General features: G+C 46.3%; 1 protein-coding gene across 1 annotated transcript in view; it reads left to right on the top strand.

The window, feature by feature from the left end:
• The first annotated feature begins 1,013 nt into the window (after positions 1 to 1,013).
• Positions 1,014 to 19,091, top strand: part of LOC122724805 (DNA-binding protein HEXBP-like) — a 45,473-nt gene continuing 27,395 nt past the window's right edge. Inside the window, exon 1 of the mRNA XM_043960658.1 lies at positions 1,014 to 1,443. Within this exon, the coding sequence (XP_043816593.1) occupies positions 1,014 to 1,443 (430 nt within the window). The remainder of the gene's footprint in view (positions 1,444 to 19,091) is intronic.

Below are 19,091 nucleotides of genomic sequence, written 5' to 3'. Positions count from 1 at the left end.
ATAACACAATCCACTGGTATCTTATCAAAGCCATACATTAAGCCTGATACACACATTTCTCATCAAGAAACGTAAAACAGGATACATGCATACATCTGAGATTAGCCATACACTAGGCAAAGCACATACTAACCATAAACACACTGATTTACTATCTATTACATGCCTTTACACATATCTCTATAATTTCCATCATGTCCATACTATTCGATTACATAAGCAATACTGGAGCCAACACTCTGTTGCTTCTGACCTTCCCAGCTAACTCTGCTGCAAAACTGGGGTTAAGGGAAAGGGATGAGCTTCGAAAGCCCAGTGAGTCGAACACAATAAAACAGTTCATTCATTACATGCTTCATGAAATGCGTCACAACACAAGTAACTCACATCACGGACGGACTGACCCACAAAATCCCTCAGCTCAGTGTCCGGACCTAAAAAGGGCACCACAGGACTTCGTATATGCCCGGCCCTCTAAGGAGCACCACAGGACTTCGTATAATACTCAAGGGCTAATGGGTCCTACTCAGTGTCCGTCCCACCTTCATATCATAATGCAATGCAACATCTTCGTGATACTAGTGCAAGCATAACACCCTATCATAAGCATGGCATTTATGATGCATGGAACATGCTAAAAACATATATCATTTCTCATAGTAAAACATTAAATCATGTCCACTAGGATAGGCGGAAGAGTTGTGTTTTGCATAATGATATGAAATGCCATGAATATATGCATGTGCATTAATGTTATACTCTGTATGCTATGCATGTATATGGTGTAAGTTCATGTGTTTTTTCATATGAACTATATGTGTGCTAATATTTGTTGCTTGTTTGCTTTTTTCAGAAGAGCTAAGATGAGTGGTGTTAGTCCACAGATTGATTCAGATCCGTCTGAAGGGTCTTTTGATGAAAGCAGGGAAGGAATGGATCTAGGGAGAGTATCTGGAGATAGGAGAATAGTAGAGTTAGATGTGCAGAAAAGGGAGGTAGGTCTGTAGGTGAATATGGAGTCTTTGGAAGATACTCAGACCAAGGATTCCAGGATTTCAGGTTTCGGAGAGAATGATCCCTCTACTTGGAGTATAGCTACCTCGAAAGGAGAGAAGTGGGGGAGAACTAGTAAGCAAAAAGTTAGAGGCCTTAAAGGGTCAAAGAAAAAGGAGTTTTGGAATAGGGTAAACCCTAGTTTGGATAGTGGTGCTGGTCCGAGTTCTGGTGTAGGTAGATCAAAATGTTTGAGCTGTGGAAGGCAGCATAGGGGAGTCTGTCTTGCAGGGACAACAACATGTTTCAGGTGTGGTCAGGAGGGGCACATGGTTCGTGAGTGTCCTACTGCGCCTTGGATGGCTCAATCCCAGCAGACTTTTGCAGGTAGAGCAGCTCAGGTCAGTAGACAAGGAAGAGAGGCAAACACATCTGACACGGAGGTGCCAGGTATGCTCATGTTTTTGAGTGTTCTGATGTGTGTGTTTTATGGATCCTAGTAGGAGGCTAACACATCGAATACGGTGACGTTAGGTACGTTCACTTGGGAGTGTTCGGATGTGTGTGCTGTTGGTTTGGACCCTAGTATTTCGCTTTCCCTGTCGTTAGTGAGCCATTGATAGGATGGGTTTGATGACTTCTGGGCTTAGCGTGTTTTCTCTGGGTCAGTGGACCTGTGTAACGACCCGAAAATCGGACCGCTACCGGCGCTAGGATCCGGGTCGGCTTAAGGCCGCCAAGACCCGTAACAAGCCTGACATGCAACCTGAAAACCTGTTTAATCCCATACATGATCAACAACATACATAAAAATTGAAACTTTTCTTTCATTCATAAGCCAAACTCAACCTGTGCATGCACTGAACATACTCAAAATCATAAACATGATCCCTCAGTGGGATCTCCTCAATGCCCCAATGGGCAAAACATCATATGTTGAGTTGGTCTACATAAACATCACAAAAAGATTTAAGATCATGTATTAAAAGGGATACCTCATACATAAAGTCAAGCACAATCTCTAATCCTCAATATCATTACATGACTGAAGCTGTACTTTTACATAACATTAATACATTTATCATGTCCACACTATTTATTACATACACAAGACTTCATTACTCTTGTAAACCTCCTGGTCTACCCTGTACCTGCAATCCTGGGAAAATTGGGAGAGGGGTGAGCTACTAGAGCCCAGTGAGCAGAATAATAAAACATTTAAAACATATGATAACATGAAATGCATCACATCACAGCTAATCACATCAAGGATGAATTTGTCACCAATAGCCCTCTACATGGTCCAACTGTGCCAGAACGTAGAATGGGTCCTGGTCTTTCCCTTATATATCATAACATAACAGTGTCCAACTGTGCCAGAACGTAGAATGGGTCCTGGTCTTTCCCTTACATAGTGCCAGCGAACGTAGAATGGGTCCCACTGGTCTTACATTCCGTACCGTACGTATCACATCGTCATATCATAGATCGAGGGCTATGAATCATCCAACATTCATCCACATCAACATTTAAAATATGCAATGCAACATATTCGTGAATTCTAATGCAAACAACCTAATTCATCACATGGCATTCATGATGCATGATCATGCTCAAACCTTGCAATTGATTTACTATAAAACGTAAAGGTTTATTCCACTCACCTCTGGATAGCTCTGACCAGACACTGGGGCAACAGACTCACTGCTGGGGTCCTCGGTTCCTCGGGTCCGAACCTACACAGGTGGACTCAAATGAGAGACCAAACAAACATGAACATAACTCTAAACAACTCCCCAAAAACCCCCTAAAACATCATGGAATAATCATAGAAAAACATGTAAGAAAGGGCTGGACAGGGCACTTTCGGCGGCAGGTTCGGCGGCCGAAAGTCCCTCCAGAGCTGAAAGTCAGGCAGGTTCGGCGGCACCTTCGGCGGCCGAAACTCCCAGACAGAGGCGAAACTCATGCATGTTCGGCGGCACTTTCGGCGGCCGAAACTCCCAGACAGAGATGAAAGTCTCCTTTCGGGGGCAAGCTTCGGCAGCCGAAGGCTGCCTCCACAAGCACATTCGGCGGCCGAAAGTTCCTTCGGCTGCCGAACCTGGTTTCTCCCAGAATGGCAGAAACTCAGCTCCCTTATGCATTTATGCCTCCAATCTCATCCAAACATGCATAAACCTATTTTACAATACTCATACACAAGCATACAAGTTCCTAGGGGCATCAACTAACTAAAACCCCATCTAAAACACATCAAACATACATTTGCAAGCCATATTGTTCAAAATCACATCAAAAACCCATAAGCTCAACATAAGCTACACATGCATTTTCTACCCCATGAACTTGCATAAAACTTGCTTAAAACATAAAGTAAGCTAGAGATCGACTCTTACCTCTTGAAGATTGAGGGTGGAGGCGATCTAACTTGGAGTTGGAAGAGATTTGAGTTCTTGAACCTCAAAGCTCCAAAACTTGCTCAAAACTCGGAAATCTTCAAAACAAGATGAAAACTAATGAAAAACTTGAAAGATCTGAAGGAAAAGACTCAAGATCGGTGAGGGGCGGCGGAGAGCTCACCTTGGCCGGAAATGGGGAAAAAGCTCACCCGTTTTCGGCTAAGGAACCCTTTTATAGTGGCTGGCCAGGCCACGTTCGGGGGCCGAACGTGCCTCCGCATGCATGCCATGTTCGGCGGCCGAACCTGGACTTTCCTCACTTATGCTTTCGGAGGCCTAAAGGCGCTCCTGAAGGCATGCATGTTCGGCGGCCGAACTTGAGGTTCGGCGGCCAAACCTGAGTTTTCCTTCAAGGTTGTTTTCATGCAAAAACTCATTTCCATTTTACTTAAAACCATGAAATACCTTAAAACATTTTATGAAAACATGATTCTACCCTACTAGAGGCTTCCGACATCCGAGATTCCCACCGGACGGTAGGAATTCCGATACCGGAGTCTAGCCGGGTATTATATTCTCCCCCCCTTAAGAACATTCGTCCTCGAATGTTCCTCAACTAGCACATAGCATGGCATAAAACATAACATACATACATACATAGCACATAAACACATAGAGATCTAACCTTAAAAGAGATGAGGGTACTGCTGGAGCATAGACTCCCGTGTCTCCCAAGTGCATTCCTCCAAATTGTGGTGGTTCCACAGGACTTTCACCATCGGGATTTCCTTGTTCCTTAACTTTCTGATCTGGGTGTCTATGATCCGTACTGGTTGTTCAACATAGGTGAGATCCTCTTGGACCTCCACATTAGGCTCACTAAGAACCTTGCTCGGATCTGACACAAACTTCCTCAACATTGAAACATGGAAAACCGGATGGATTCTTTCCATTGAAGCAGGTAAATCCAGCTTGTACGACACATTCCCAATCTTTTGCAAGATTTCAAAGGGTCCGATGTATCGTGGGGCTAGTTTACCTTTCTTCCAAAAGTGAACCACTCCTTTCATAGGAGACACCTTGAGCAATACCAGATCCCCCTCCTGAAACTCGACCTGTCTTCTGCGGACGTCTGCATAACTCTTCTGTCTGCTTGTAGCAGTCTTGATCCTTTCTCTGATTATGGGTACTACCCTGCTGGTAATCTCTACTAGCTCAGGCCCTGCCAAGGCCTTTTCTCCAACCTCTTCCCAGCAAACAGGTGATCTGCACTTCCTCCCATACAAAGCTTCATATGGAGCCATCCCGATGCTAGCATGATAGCTGTTATTGTAGGCAAACTCCACCAAAGGTAGATGCTGCCTCCAAGAACCGCCAAAGTCCAGCACACACATCCTGAGCATATCCTCTATGGTCTGGATGGTCCTTTCTGATTTTCCATCAGTTTGGGGGTGGAAGGCAGTACTGAAATCCAACCTAGTACCCATGGCACTCTGCAGACTCCGCCAAAACCTGGAGGTGAACTGGGGCCCTCTATCTGACACTATCGAAACAGGAACCCCATGCAGTCTGACGATCTCATCGACATACACCTGCGCCAACTTGTCCACAGAATAGCCACTCCTGACAGGGATGAAGTGAGCAGATTTAGTGAGTCTGTCCACAATCACCCATATGGAGTCCAATCTGTTGGACGCCGCTGGTAACCCCACTACGAAGTCCATAGCTATATTTTCCCATTTCCATTCTGGAATAGGTAGCGGGTTAAGCATTCCAGCCGGCTTCTGATGTTCCAGCTTCACCCTCTGACACACTTCGCAGGCTGACACAAACTGTGCCACTTCTTTCTTCATAGCTGGCCACCAATAAACCTTCTTCAGATCTTGATACATCTTGGTGGCTCCGGGGTGAACGTTGTATCTTCCATTATGAGCCTCCCTCATAATGTCTCCTTTTAGCCCTATGTCATCTGGTACACAAAGTCTGCTGTAACGACCCGGAAATCCGGACCGCTACCGGCGCTAGAATCCAGATCGGCATAAGGCCGCCGGGACCCGTAGCAAGCCTACTATGCATCCTGTACAGCTGGTATAATCCCAAACATGATCCATCATAAGCATAAACTTTAAAACATAAAACTGTAAACTTTTTCTTTAACCCGTTTGACCTGTGTATGCACTATGACTGAACTCATAGAACCCCTAGGGTCAGCATACCCTATGTCAAACTCGGTCCATCACATGAAACAACATAAAATAAAACTCATGTACAAAGGGATTATCCAACTCGGGCCAAGCACAATGCTATAACTCTGAACATATAACATAAGGTCATATTACAATACAACTCTTTTTACAACACTACATAATCTTATATTACATCATGTCCACTACTATTCTATTACAAAAACACGACCATGGACGTAACCTGCTGATCTCCTGACTATCTTTGACCCTGCAAACCTGGGGTTAGGGGAGAGGGGTGAGCTAAAAAGCCCAGTGAGCAGAAACCATAAAGAAAACAATTCATTTTTAACATATGCTTTCATGAAATGCGCCACAGCACAAACATATCACATCAAGGATGAATTTGTCACCACTAGCCCTCTACATATCATAACATGTCCAACTACACCAGGGGCGATTAGGCCTCACCTAGTGCTCGCTTACATAACTCATTTCATAACATGTCCGACTACACCAGGGGCGATTAGGCCTCACCTAGTGTTCGCTTGCATAAACATAGTACCAGGGGCGACCTGGTCTTTTCATCTCATATCATATCATCATCATCATTATCATATACTATCATGGTGAGGGCTAGAGGATCATTCAACATTCATCCACATCAACAACATAATATGCAATGCATCATATTCGTGAGTACTAGTGCAGCACAACCTATTATATATTTCATGGCATTTTATGATGCATGGATCATGCTAAAACATTCGTTTAACTTTTAAAACATAAGGGTTAGTTCCACTCACCTGTGACTAGCTCAGGGCCGACTCTGAAATGGCTGACACTGCTAAACACCTCGGTTCCTCGGGTCCGATCCTACACAGGTGGACTCCAGTGAGGTGCTAAACATACTCTAAACAACTCATAAAAGACTACCCAAAAACCCCCTAAAACATCATAGAAGCATGCATAGAAAACACCCAAGAAAAGGCTGGACAGGGCACTTTCGGCGGCCCTTTCGGCGGCCGAAAGTCCCAGACAGAGACGAAAGTCCCAGACAGAGACGAAAGTCAGGCAGGTTCAGGGGCACCTTCGGCGGCCGAACCTTCTCTCCAGAGACGAAAGTCAGGCACTTTCGGCGGCCGAACATTACCTTCGGCGGCCGAAAGTCTGCTTTCAAGCCAAAACTCAACTTTCGGGGGCAAGGTTAGGCGGCCAATCCCTGCATCCTCAGGCAGGTTCGGCGGCCGAAACCACCTTCGGCGGCCGAACCTGAGTTCATCCAGAACTCAGCCTTTGTGCATTTCAAGCCTCCCAAACCTTCCAAACACCCCAAAACAAGCATCCAACTTCTCAAACACATGCATACATCCTCAACCATGCACAAGGGAGCTCAAACAAGCTTAAACTCCCGAAAACAACATCTAAAGTATACATAGATAGTTTATGACCCACATAGGCCAAAACCATCAAAACAAACCAAACCTCACATACTCTCTCCCAATCATGCATAATCTCTCCCATATGCTCAAGGGGCTTGAAAACTAACTTAAACCCCAACACAAACATCACATGAACATACATTATCATACATTGGGTATAAAACCCACATAAACCCTAACATGCATATCTACCCATCAAAACCATCTTAAAACTTCATGAAACGTAAAGAAAAGCATAGATCCACACTTACCTCTTGAAGATCGAGGGTTGGTGCGACCCAAAGCTTGAGATATGGAGAACCCAAACTCTTAAAGTCTCCAAGCTCTCCAAACCTTGATCCAAGCTTTAAAACTCTTCAAGACAACCATATAGCTTATAAAACGTGAAGGATTTGAAGAAAAAGCAAGAAAACGACTAGAGGAGGACATGAACACACCTGAGCTCGAGAATGGGGAGAAAACTCGCCCATTTTCGGTCTGAGGGGCTTTTATAGGTGGCCAGCCAAACCTCCTTCGACGGCCTAACGTGCATGCAAAACACCCCCATGTTCGGCGGCCGAACTTGAGGTTCGGCGGCCGAACCTGGTTTGTTCAAACATAGCTTTCGGAGGCCAAAAGCGCTCCCAAAACCAACTCATGTTCGGCGGCCGAACTTCACTTTCGGCGGTCGAACCTGACAAAAACCTCCTTAGTCTTTTCTTTTTCAAAACCCAAATCTTTTTCGTTTAAAACCATGAAATCAGTAAAAATCATTTTAGAAAACACATTTTACCCCTCTAGAAGACTCTGGCATCATCAACATTTCATATTCCAACGGAGATTCCGCCGGAAGGTAGGGATTCTGATGCCGGAATCTAGCCGGGTATTACATTCTTCTCCCCTTTAAGAACATTCGTCCTCGAATGTTCAAACATCAAACATGTATCAAGCATACATCAACAAGCAAGCAACAAGCAAGCAAAACCTGAAAACCTCTCTTCTAAAAGAGAGACACGGTCATTGCTGGAGTATAAACTCTCGGTCTCCCTGGTGCACTTTTCATCTTAAGGTAATTCTAAGGGACTTTCACCATCGGGATTTCCTTGTTTCCACACTTTCTAACTTGTGTGTCTGCGGTCCGTACTAACTGTTCAACATAGGTGAGATCCTCTACGGTCCCCACCTCTGGTTCCTTTAAGAACCTCACTCGGACCCGACACGAACTCATATACCGTGGAAACATGGAAAAACGGATGAAGCTCTTCCTTTGAAGTAGGTAAATCTGACTCGTGGGATACATTCCCAAATCCTTTGCAGGATTCCAAAGGGTCCAATGTATCTGAGAGCTAATTTACCTTTCTGCCCATAACGAATCACCCTCTCTTTAAGAGACACCTCCAGCAACCCTCAACTTCCTCGAGAACCTCAACACGCTTCCGCTGCGCACTCTGACAAAACTCTTCTTCCCTTCTGAAACTCTACATGCCTCTTGCGGACAACTTCATAACTCTCCTGCTGACTCACAGCAGTTCTGATTCTCTTCATTTTCTGACTATTGGCCTTCTTCTTACTATACTAAGGGATGGGGTAAGTTGCCAAGTGGTTTCCGGTTGAGGGCATCTACCGAAATATCTGCCTCAGCCGAATATACCGAACCTTGAAGTCGCGAATACCACGCAGTTTTTACCCATCTCCTATACCTCCTGTTCTTCTCCCTTGACTCAAGATGTATTGCAAGCTCTTCCGATCTGTAAGGATCTGTCCACATACCTTATACAGGTATCGCCTCCACATCTTGAGTGCAAGTATTACCATTGCCATCTCTGGATTGTGTGTAAGATGATTCAACTCATGCTTCTTCAGCTACCTAGAAGCATAAGCAATCATTCTACCACTCGCATTAACACACAACCTAGTCCCACACGGGACGCATCACAGGACACTGTGAAATCTCCATCACTGGCGGACAGAGCTACCACTGGTGCTGACATCAACATTTCCTTTGGCTTTTCAAAGCCCTCATCACTCTGAGTAGACCACATACCCTCTGGTTCTTCTTGATCCATCTGGTCATAGGAGCGGCAACTCTAGAGAAGTTCTAGATGAACCTCCATTAGGTAACCTGCCCAACCCAAAAAGCTCTTGATCTTAGTCACTACAAGGGGCCTGGGCTAGTTAGCTACAACTTCAACTTTCTCAGGTCTACTTCACTTTTCTTTTCTCCGACACACATGACCCAAGAAGGATATGCTCCTCGACCAGAACTCGCATTGGAGAACTAGGCATCCAAGCCATGTTCTCTCAGGATCTGCAATCCTGATTTCAGATGATGGGCATACTCTTCTGCATTTCTGGAACTCGCCGAGATACCGTCAATGAAGACAATAACGGAGTGATCCAGAAATCGACTAAAACTCTGCTTATGAGATCCATGAATGTCGTAGGGGCGTTCATTGACCCGAACGACACTCCTAGAAACTCATAGTGCCCATATCTGGTTCTAAACACTGTTCTCAGTACATCTTCTTCCTTGATCTTAACTGATGGTACCTAGACTTCAGATCTATCTTGGAAAGGCAACCAGCTCCTGCTAGCTGGCTTAAAATAGATCGTCGATCCAAGGTAACAAATACTTATTCTGGTTAGTGACTTTGTTCAACGACTAGTAGTCGATACAAAGTCCTTGGGATCCATCTTTCAACCTCGCAACAACACTGGAACACCCCAAGGTGAAGTGCTCAGTTAGATGGGAACCCTTGTCTACCAACTCTTACAACTGATCCTTATAACTCCTTTAACTCTGTTGATACCATCCTGTGGGGAGGGATAGAGATTGGTCCAATTCCATGAATTACTTCTATTTTAAACTCTATCTCCCTGACAGGTGGTAGCCCTGGGAACTCATCTGGGGAAACATCTAAACTCTCTAACAATGGGCACTGAGGCGGGCTCCCTGACCTGACTGCTATACTCTTTCTCAAGAGCTAGAACCCCTGACAACTTTTCCTGAACAACCTACGAGCCTATAGGATTGATACTGAACCTCTAGGTATCCTTATTCTGTCCCCTCTAAGGACTACCTCTGATCCATCCTGACCTCTGAACCTGACTACCTTGTCTCTGCAGACTAGGTAGTACCACTAGTAGAAGAACCAATCCAACCCTAGAATGACGTCAAACAGTCAAATCTAGAACCGCTAGGTCAGCTGGAAGGCATCTACTCACAACACATACTCTGACTATACCGGCAGACTGACTCTGCCACAGATGGATCACACTTGGGTGTACTGACCCCAAGGGGATACTCTAACCCATAAGCTATCAACCCATCCTCACAAGGGCTCACAAGCAAACAAAGAAAAGAGAAACATCAGGGTTCATGAAACAGACACACCAGAACATACCAGAGTGAGATTACCTGATCCCATCGGGTTCGATGTGTTAGCCTCCTGCTGAGTCATGGCGAAGATCCGCGTTGGAGCTGATGGACCTTCCCCACGGGAACCTGCTGAAGAAGGGGCTGTCCCCCTGTCTCCGCCTCTACCACTGCCCTGAAACATGGATGGAGCTACTGGGTGAGCTACACTGCCCGAAACTGTCTGCTGGGACCGTGCCACCAAGGTCGCGGTGGGACACTCACGTGCCATGTGCCCCTCCTGTCCGCACCTGAAGCATGCTGTTGTCCCAATCAAACAGACTCCCTTGTGCTGCCTACCGCACCGTGTACATCTGGAGTTACCTGAACCAGAGCTCGAACCATCACCTAAACTCAGACCAGACTTTATCTGTTCCCAAAACTTGCTCTTCTTCGATCTTCTGAGGCCTCTGCCTCCCTTCTTACTCTTTGTGACAGCCTCGCTTAGAGGGGAGAGATCAACATCACTTGTCCCCAGGATTTTGGAACCCGAAGACTGTGCCACGTACTGTTTAACTGTCCCCTGGACAATGGCACTAGCCTCCATTCTCCGCGCCATATCCACTATAGCATGGAAGCTCTCCCTTTCTGCTGATTGAACCAACGAGGAATACCTGGAGTGAAGCTTCATAACATATCTCCTAGACTTCTTCAGGTCTGTGTCAAGACCTTGTCCTGCAAACGGCAACAGCTCCAGGAACCTGTCCGTAAACTCCTCTACACTCATCTCTTCCGTCTGCCTTAGCTGCTCAAACTCAATCATCTTCAGTTCTCTGGAACTATCCGGAAAAGCCCATCCTGCAAACTCATTGGCAAACTGCTCCCAGGATAAGCTCTCCAACTTTGGGTCCACATAGTTTTTGAACCACTCCCTTGCCTTCTTGCATTTCAATGTGAACCCTGCCATCTGAATGGCTCTACTGTCACTTGCTCCTAGCTCATCTGTTATCATCTTTACCGTTCTGAGGTACTCAAAAGGGTCATCGCCTGCTTCGAACTTGGGGGCATCCAACTTGAGGTAATCTGTCATCTTTACTTTACCCCCAACTAATGAACCAGGTTTGGGTATCCGGACATCAGGGACTATTGGTTCTGCTGGTGGAGGAGGAGGTGCAGCATCCCCTGGGTTAGGGTTTGCTGGACCTGGGAAAAAGGGTGAGCATGGAAACATGGGGTACTGTGGGTAAAAGGGAGGATAGGGCATAAAGGTGGGATATGGGTTATAGCTGAAGAAATCCGACGTACCTCCCATCGGATACCCTGGCCCTTGCGGGTAGGGTGGATACTGTGGTGGAACAAAACCCGAGGCCTGAGTGCCTCCTTGGGACTCTCCCATATCCTCTACTGACATACTCATGCCCAAACTACTATCTCTTCTCTGGTTATCCTCCTCTGTTTCCATCACATCCGCTGACATACCTTCATGAACTGATCTCCTCCGACCTGCATCAAAAGACCTTCTAGGGTCCCTTGATGTACTTTCCCTGATCGTCCTACAAGATCTTGCCCTCTGCAGAGCAGGGGAATGGGCATCCATGCCCTCATTCTCTGGCGGAGCTCCAGTCAATCTCGCAGATCGACGAGTTCCTCTCATCTTGACTTCTGAGAGCATAACATAGCACATAAATATTAGCATCTTATGGTTCATGTGAAAACACATGAACCTGCATCACATACATAACATACATATCATAGCATTAATGCACATGCTCATCATCATGGCATTTCACATCATCATACAAGACAGGACTCCATATCCTATCCTAGTGAACATGATCTTCCTATTGTGCTTGCCCTACTATAACCTCTATGAGCCCGACACACTATAGGTCCGACCATGTGAACCTAGGGCTCTGATACCATTCTGTAACGACCCGGAAATCCGGACCGCTACCGGCGCTAGGATCCAGATCGGCATAAGGCCGCCGGGACCCGTAGCAAGCCTACTATGCATCCTGTACAGCTGGTATAATCCCAAACATGATCCATCATAAGCATAAACTTTAAAACATAAAACTGTAAACTTTTTCTTTAACCCGTTTGACCTGTGTATGCACTATGATTGAACTCATAGAACCCCTAGGGTCAGCATACCCTATGTCAAACTCGGTCCATCACATGAAACAACATAAAATAAAACTCATGTACAAAGGGATTATCCAACTCGGGCCAAGCACAATGCTATAACTCTGAACATATAACATAAGGTCATATTACAATACAACTCTTTTTACAACACTACATAATCTTATATTACATCATGTCCACTACTATTCTATTACAAAAACACGACCATGGACGTAACCTGCTGATCTCCTGACTATCTCTGACCCTGCAAACCTGGGGTTAGGGGAGAGGGGTGAGCTAAAAAGCCCAGTGAGCAGAAACCATAAAGAAAACAATTCATTTTTAACATATGCTTTCATGAAATGCGCCACAGCACAAACATATCACATCAAGGATGAATTTGTCACCACTAGCCCTCTACATATCATAACATGTCCAACTACACCAGGGGCGATTAGGCCTCACCTAGTGCTCGCTTACATAACTCATTTCATAACATGTCCGACTACACCAGGGGCGATTAGGCCTCACCTAGTGTTCGCTTGCATAAACATAGTACCAGGGGCGACCTGGTCTTTTCATCTCATATCATATCATCATCATCATTATCATATACTATCATGGTGAGGGCTAGAGGATCATTCAACATTCATCCACATCAACAACATAATATGCAATGCATCATATTCGTGAGTACTAGTGCAGCACAACCTATTATATATTTCATGGCATTTTATGATGCATGGATCATGCTAAAACATTCGTTTAACTTTTAAAACATAAGGGTTAGTTCCACTCACCTGTGACTAGCTCAGGGCCGACTCTGAAATGGCTGACACTGCTAAACACCTCGGTTCCTCGGGTGCGATCCTACACAGGTGGACTCCAGTGAGGTGCTAAACATACTCTAAACAACTCATAAAAGACTACCCAAAAACCCCCTAAAACATCATAGAAGCATGCATAGAAAACACCCAAGAAAAGGCTGGACAGGGCACTTTCGGCGGCCCTTTCGGCGGCCGAAAGTCCCAGACAGAGACGAAAGTCAGGCAGGTTCGGGGGCACCTTCGGCGGCCGAACCTTCTCTCCAGAGACGAAAGTCAGGCACTTTCAGCGGCCGAACATTACCTTCGGCGGCCGAAAGTCTGCTTTCAAGCCAAAACTCAACTTTCGGGGGCAAGGTTAGGCGGCCAATCCCTGCATCCTCAGGCAGGTTCGGCGGCCGAAACCACTTTCGGCGGCCGAACCTGAGTTCATCCAGAACTCAGCCTTTGTGCATTTCAAGCCTCCCAAACCTTCCAAACACCCCAAAACAAGCATCCAACTTCTCAAACACATGCATACATCCTCAACCATGCACAAGGGAGCTCAAACAAGCTTAAACTCCCAAAAACAACATCTAAAGTATACATAGATAGTTTATGACCCACATAGGCCAAAACCATCAAAACAAACCAAACCTCACATACTCTCTCCCAATCATGCATACTCTCTCCCATATGCTCAAGGGGCTTGAAAACTAACTTAAACCCCAACACAAACATCACATGAACATACATTATCATACATTGGGTATAAAACCCACATAAACCCTAACATGCATATCTACCCATCAAAACCATCTTAAAACTTCATGAAACGTAAAGAAAAGCATAGATCCACACTTACCTCTTGAAGATCGAGGGTTGGTGCGACCCAAAGCTTGAGATGTGGAGAACCCAAACTGTTAAAGTCTCCAAGCTCTCCAAACCTTGATCCAAGCTTTAAAACTCTTCAAAACAACCATATAGCTTATAAAACGTGAAGGATTTGAAGAAAAAGCAAGAAAACGACTAGAGGAGGACATGAACACACCTGAGCTCGAGAATGGGGAGAAAACTCGCCCATTTTCGGTCTGAGGGGCTTTTATAGGTGGCCAGCCAAACCTCCTTCGGCGGCCTAACGTGCATGCAAAACACCCCCATGTTCGGCGGCCAAACTTGAGGTTCGGCGGCCGAACTTGAGGTTCGGCGGCCGAACCTGGTTTGTTCAAACATAGCTTTCGGAGGCCAAAAGCGCTCCCAAAACCAACTCATGTTCGGCGGCCGAACTTCACTTTCGGCGGCCGAACCTGGCAAAAACCTCCTTAGTCTTTTCTTTTTCAAAACCCAAATCTTTTTCGTTTAAAACCATGAAATCAGTAAAAATCATTTTAGAAAACACATTTTACCCCTCTAGAAGACTCTGGCATCATCAACATTCCATATTCCAACGGAGATTCCGCTGGAAGGTAGGGATTTCGATGCCGGAATCTAGCCGGGTATTACATCTGCTCCCATAGCGGAGGATCCCCTTGCTGTCGAATCTGAACTTACTATCATTGCCTGACTGAACAGTCCTGGCAATCTTCACTAACTCTGGGTCCTCATGCTGTTTTCGAGCCACCTGCTCCAGAAACACGGGTGCCACTCTCATCTGGGCCACTAAAGCACCTGTACCAGACAACTCCATCTGTAGACCTTCCTCAATGAGCTTGTAAAACTCCTTCACCACTGGCCTCCTCTCTGCCGATATGTGGGATAAACTGCCGAGTGATTTCCGGCTTAAGGCGTCTGCCACAACATTCGCCTTACCCGGATGGTACTGAATCTTGCAATCATAGTCACTCAGCAGCTCCACCCATCTCCTCTGTCTCAAATTCAAATCTCTTTGACTCAGGATGTACTGCAGGCTTTTATGATCTGTAAAGATCTCACATTTAACCCCATAGAGGTAGTGCCTCCACATCTTGAGTGCAAAGATTACTGCTGCCATCTCAAGGTCATGCATGGGGTAATTCAACTCATGCTTCTTCAGCTGCCTAGAAGCATAAGCAATCACCCTCTCATTCTGCATTAGTACACAACCCAGCCCCACACGGGAGGCATCACAAAAGACTGTAAAGTCCTCATCACTAGATGGCAGAGCTAAAACTGGTGCTGAAGTCAACTTCTTCTTAAGCTCTTCAAAACTCTCTTCGCACTGGTCGGTCCACACAAACTTCTGATTCTTCCTGGTTAGTCTGGTCAGAGGAGCTGCAATCTTTGAGAAGTCCTGAACGAACCTCCTGTAGTAACCTGCCAAACCCAAGAAACTTCTAATCTCTGTCACTGAAGTGGGTCTAGGCCAGTTAGCCACAGTTTCTGTCTTCTTGGGGTCCACCTCAATCCCATTCTCTGACACTACATGCCCCAAGAACGAAATGCTCCTCAGCCAGAACTCACACTTAGAGAACTTGGCATACAAGCCATGTTCCCTCAAGGTCTGCAAGACCAACCGCAGATGATGGGCATGCTCCTCTGCATTCCTGGAATACACTAAGATATCATCTATGAAGACAATAACAAAGTGATCCAGGTACTGACTAAACACTCTGTTCATGAGGTCCATGAATGCTGCAGGGGCGTTAGTTAACCCGAACGGCATCACAAGGAACTCAAAATGCCCATATCTGGTCCTGAAAGCTGTCTTCGGCACATCTTCATCCCTTATTCTTAGCTGATGGTACCCCGATCTTAGATCTATTTTGGAGAAACAACCCGCTCCTACTAGCTGGTCGAATAGATCATCGATCCTTGGCAGAGGGTACCTATTTTTGGTAGTGACTTTGTTCAACTGCCTGTAGTCGATACAAAGTCTGAGGGACCCATCCTTCTTCCTCACAAACAAGACCGGAGCACCCCAAGGTGAGGTACTCTGTCGGATGAAGTCCTTTTCTACCAGCTCTTGCAACTGCTCTTTCAATTCCTTCAATTCGGCTGGGGCCATCCTGTAGGGAGGGGTAGAGATCGGTCTAGTTCCAGGCACCAACTCTATCTCGAACTCTATCTCCCTAGCAGGTGGTAAACCTGGAAGCTCATCTGGAAAGACATCCTGAAACTCTCTGACAACTGGCACCGAGGCTGGCTCCCTGACCTGACTGCTAAGCTCCCTCACATGAGCCAAATACCCCTGACATCCCTTCCTAAGCAACCTACGAGCCTGAAGAGCTGATATCAGACCTCTAGGTGTGCCCCTCTTGTCTCCTCTGAAGACGACCTCTGACCCGTTCTGATCTCTGAACCTGACTACCTTGTCCCTGCAGTCCAAGGTAGCACCATGGGTAGATAGCCAATCCATCCCTAGAATGACGTCAAAGTCTGTCAAATCTAGAACCACAAGGTCGGCGGAGAGGCATCTTCCCTCTACAAAAATTGGACTGTACTGGCAGACTGACTCTGCCACTGACGGGTCACACTTGGGTCCACTGACCCATAGGGGACACTCTAACCCATAGACTATCAGACCCAACCTCTCAATGGCTCTCGGAGCAATAAATGAATGAGATGCACCCGGGTCCATTAAAGCATACACATCAGAATACCCAATGACGAGATTACCTGACACCACGGTGTTGGATGTGTTAGCCTCCTGCTGAGTCATGGTGAAGATCCTGGCTGGAGTTGATGGACCTTCACCCCGGGAACCAGAAGAAGAGGCTGCCCCTCTCCCTCTACCTCTGCCACTGCCCTGAGTTGTGGCTGGAGCTGCTGGCTGTGCCACACTACCAGAAGCTGTCTGCTGGGGCTGGCCCATAAAAGGTGCTCTAGGACACTCCCGAGCCATGTGTCCCTCCTGTCCACATCTGAAACATGTATTAGTCCCAGCTCGACACACTCCCCTGTGCGGCCTTTCACATCTCTGGCATTCTGTACCATCTGAGCCTGAGCTCGAGCCACCGCCAAATCCCAGACCGGATTTCAACTTATTCCAAAACTTATTCTTCTTCGGCTTCTTGGTGGTGTTATCCCACCTCTTCTTACTTGAGCTCTGAGAAGAGAGACCTGGCCCTCCTCTGCCTGGGGTCTTAACCCCTGAAGACTGGGTCACTGACTGCTTCACTGACCCCTCAACTATAGCACTTGCCTCCATCCTTCGAGCCATATCCACCACAGTGTGGAAACTTTCCCTCTCAACTGACTGAATCAACGAGGAGTACCTAGAATGCAGCTTCATAACATATCTCTTGGCTTTCTTCGAATCGGTATCTAGAGCCTGCCCTGAAAAAGGCAATAGCTCTAAGAATTTATCCGTGAACTCCTCTACACTCATGTGCTCTGTCTGCCTCAATTGCTCAAACTCAATCATTTTCAGTTTTCTGGAACTGTCTGGAAAAGCCCATCCAGCGAACTCATTCGCAAATTCCTCCCATGTCATGCCGTCTAGTCTCGGGTCCACATAACACTTGAACCATTCCCGTGCCTTCTTGCACTTTAAGGTGAACCCTGCCATCTGAATGGCCCTGCTATCATCCGCCCCTAGCTCATCAGTTATTGTCTTCACTACTCTCAGATACTCAAAGGAGTCATCCCCTGACTTGTATTTGGGAGCATCCAGCTTAAGGTAATCTGTCATCTTTACTTTGCTCCCACCGGCTGAGCTAGGTCTAGGAGGTTGAGTAACTGGGGCTGCTGGTTCTGTAGGTGGTGGAGGTGGGGGTGCAGCATTCCCCGAGGTGGGGTTTGCCAGGTTTGGATAGAAGGGTGAGGGTGGATAAGCTGGGTACTGTGTGTAAGGTGGATAGTAAGGTGGATAAGGCATGTAGGTAGGGTAGGGGTTAAAGCTGGAATAATCCGATGTGCCTCCCATCGGATACTCTGAACCCTGTGGGAAGGGTGGATAATGGGGTGGAAAACCATACCCCGAGGCCTGAACGCCTCCCTGAGACTCCCCTGTCCCCTCTTCCTCCATGCTCACATCCAGGTTCCCATCCCTCCTCTGATTGTAATACCCGGCTAGACTCCGGTATCGGAATTCCTACCGTCCGGTGGAATCTCGGATGTCGGAGACCTCTAGAAGGGTAAAACCATGTTTTCATGAAATGTTTTAATGTTTTTGATGTTTTAAGTTGAAAGGAAATGAGTTTTTGAATAAAAACAACCTTAAGGAAAAACTCAGGTTCGGCCGCCGAAACTCGAAGTTCGGCCGCCGAACATGCATGCGTTTCGGGTGTGCCTTAGGCCCCCGAAGGCATGAGTGAGGGAAGTCCAGGTTCGGCCGCCGAACCTTAAGTTCGGCCGCCGAACCTTAAGTTCGGCCGCCGAACATGGCATGCATGCGGAGGCACTTTCGGCCCCCGAACGTGGCCTGGCCAGCCACTATAAAAGGGTCCCTTAGCCGAAAACAGGCGAGCTTTTCCCCATTTTCGGCCAAGGTGAGTCCTTCCGCCATTCCTCACCATCCTTGAGTTCCTTCCTTCCAATCTCTTATGATTTTCACAAGTTTTTACGTGGTTTTGAAGATTTTCGAGTTTAAAGCAAGTTTTGGAGTTTTGAGGTTCAAGAACTCAAAATCTCCCACCTCCGAGTTTAGGAAGTCTCTCTCTCGATCTTCAAGAGGTAAGAGCCGATCTTAAACTCATTTCATGTTTAAAGTAAGTTTTATGCAAGATCTATGGGGTAGAATGCATGTTTAGCTCATAGTTAGGTTTTTGAGTTAATGTTAAGTTTTGAGCAATGTATGTTGGATTTGTGTTGTTATTGTGTGTTGTAGTTGGGGTTTAAGTTAGTTTGAAGCCCCTAGGAGCCAATGTATGTATATTTGCATGTTTTGG

The sequence above is a fragment of the Manihot esculenta genome, chromosome 10 (assembly GCF_001659605.2).
Source record: "Manihot esculenta cultivar AM560-2 chromosome 10, M.esculenta_v8, whole genome shotgun sequence".
NCBI classification, from domain to species: Eukaryota; Viridiplantae; Streptophyta; class Magnoliopsida; order Malpighiales; family Euphorbiaceae; genus Manihot; species Manihot esculenta.
The sequence above is the reverse complement of the archived record's forward strand: the minus strand, read 5'-3'. Positions and strand labels throughout refer to the sequence as shown.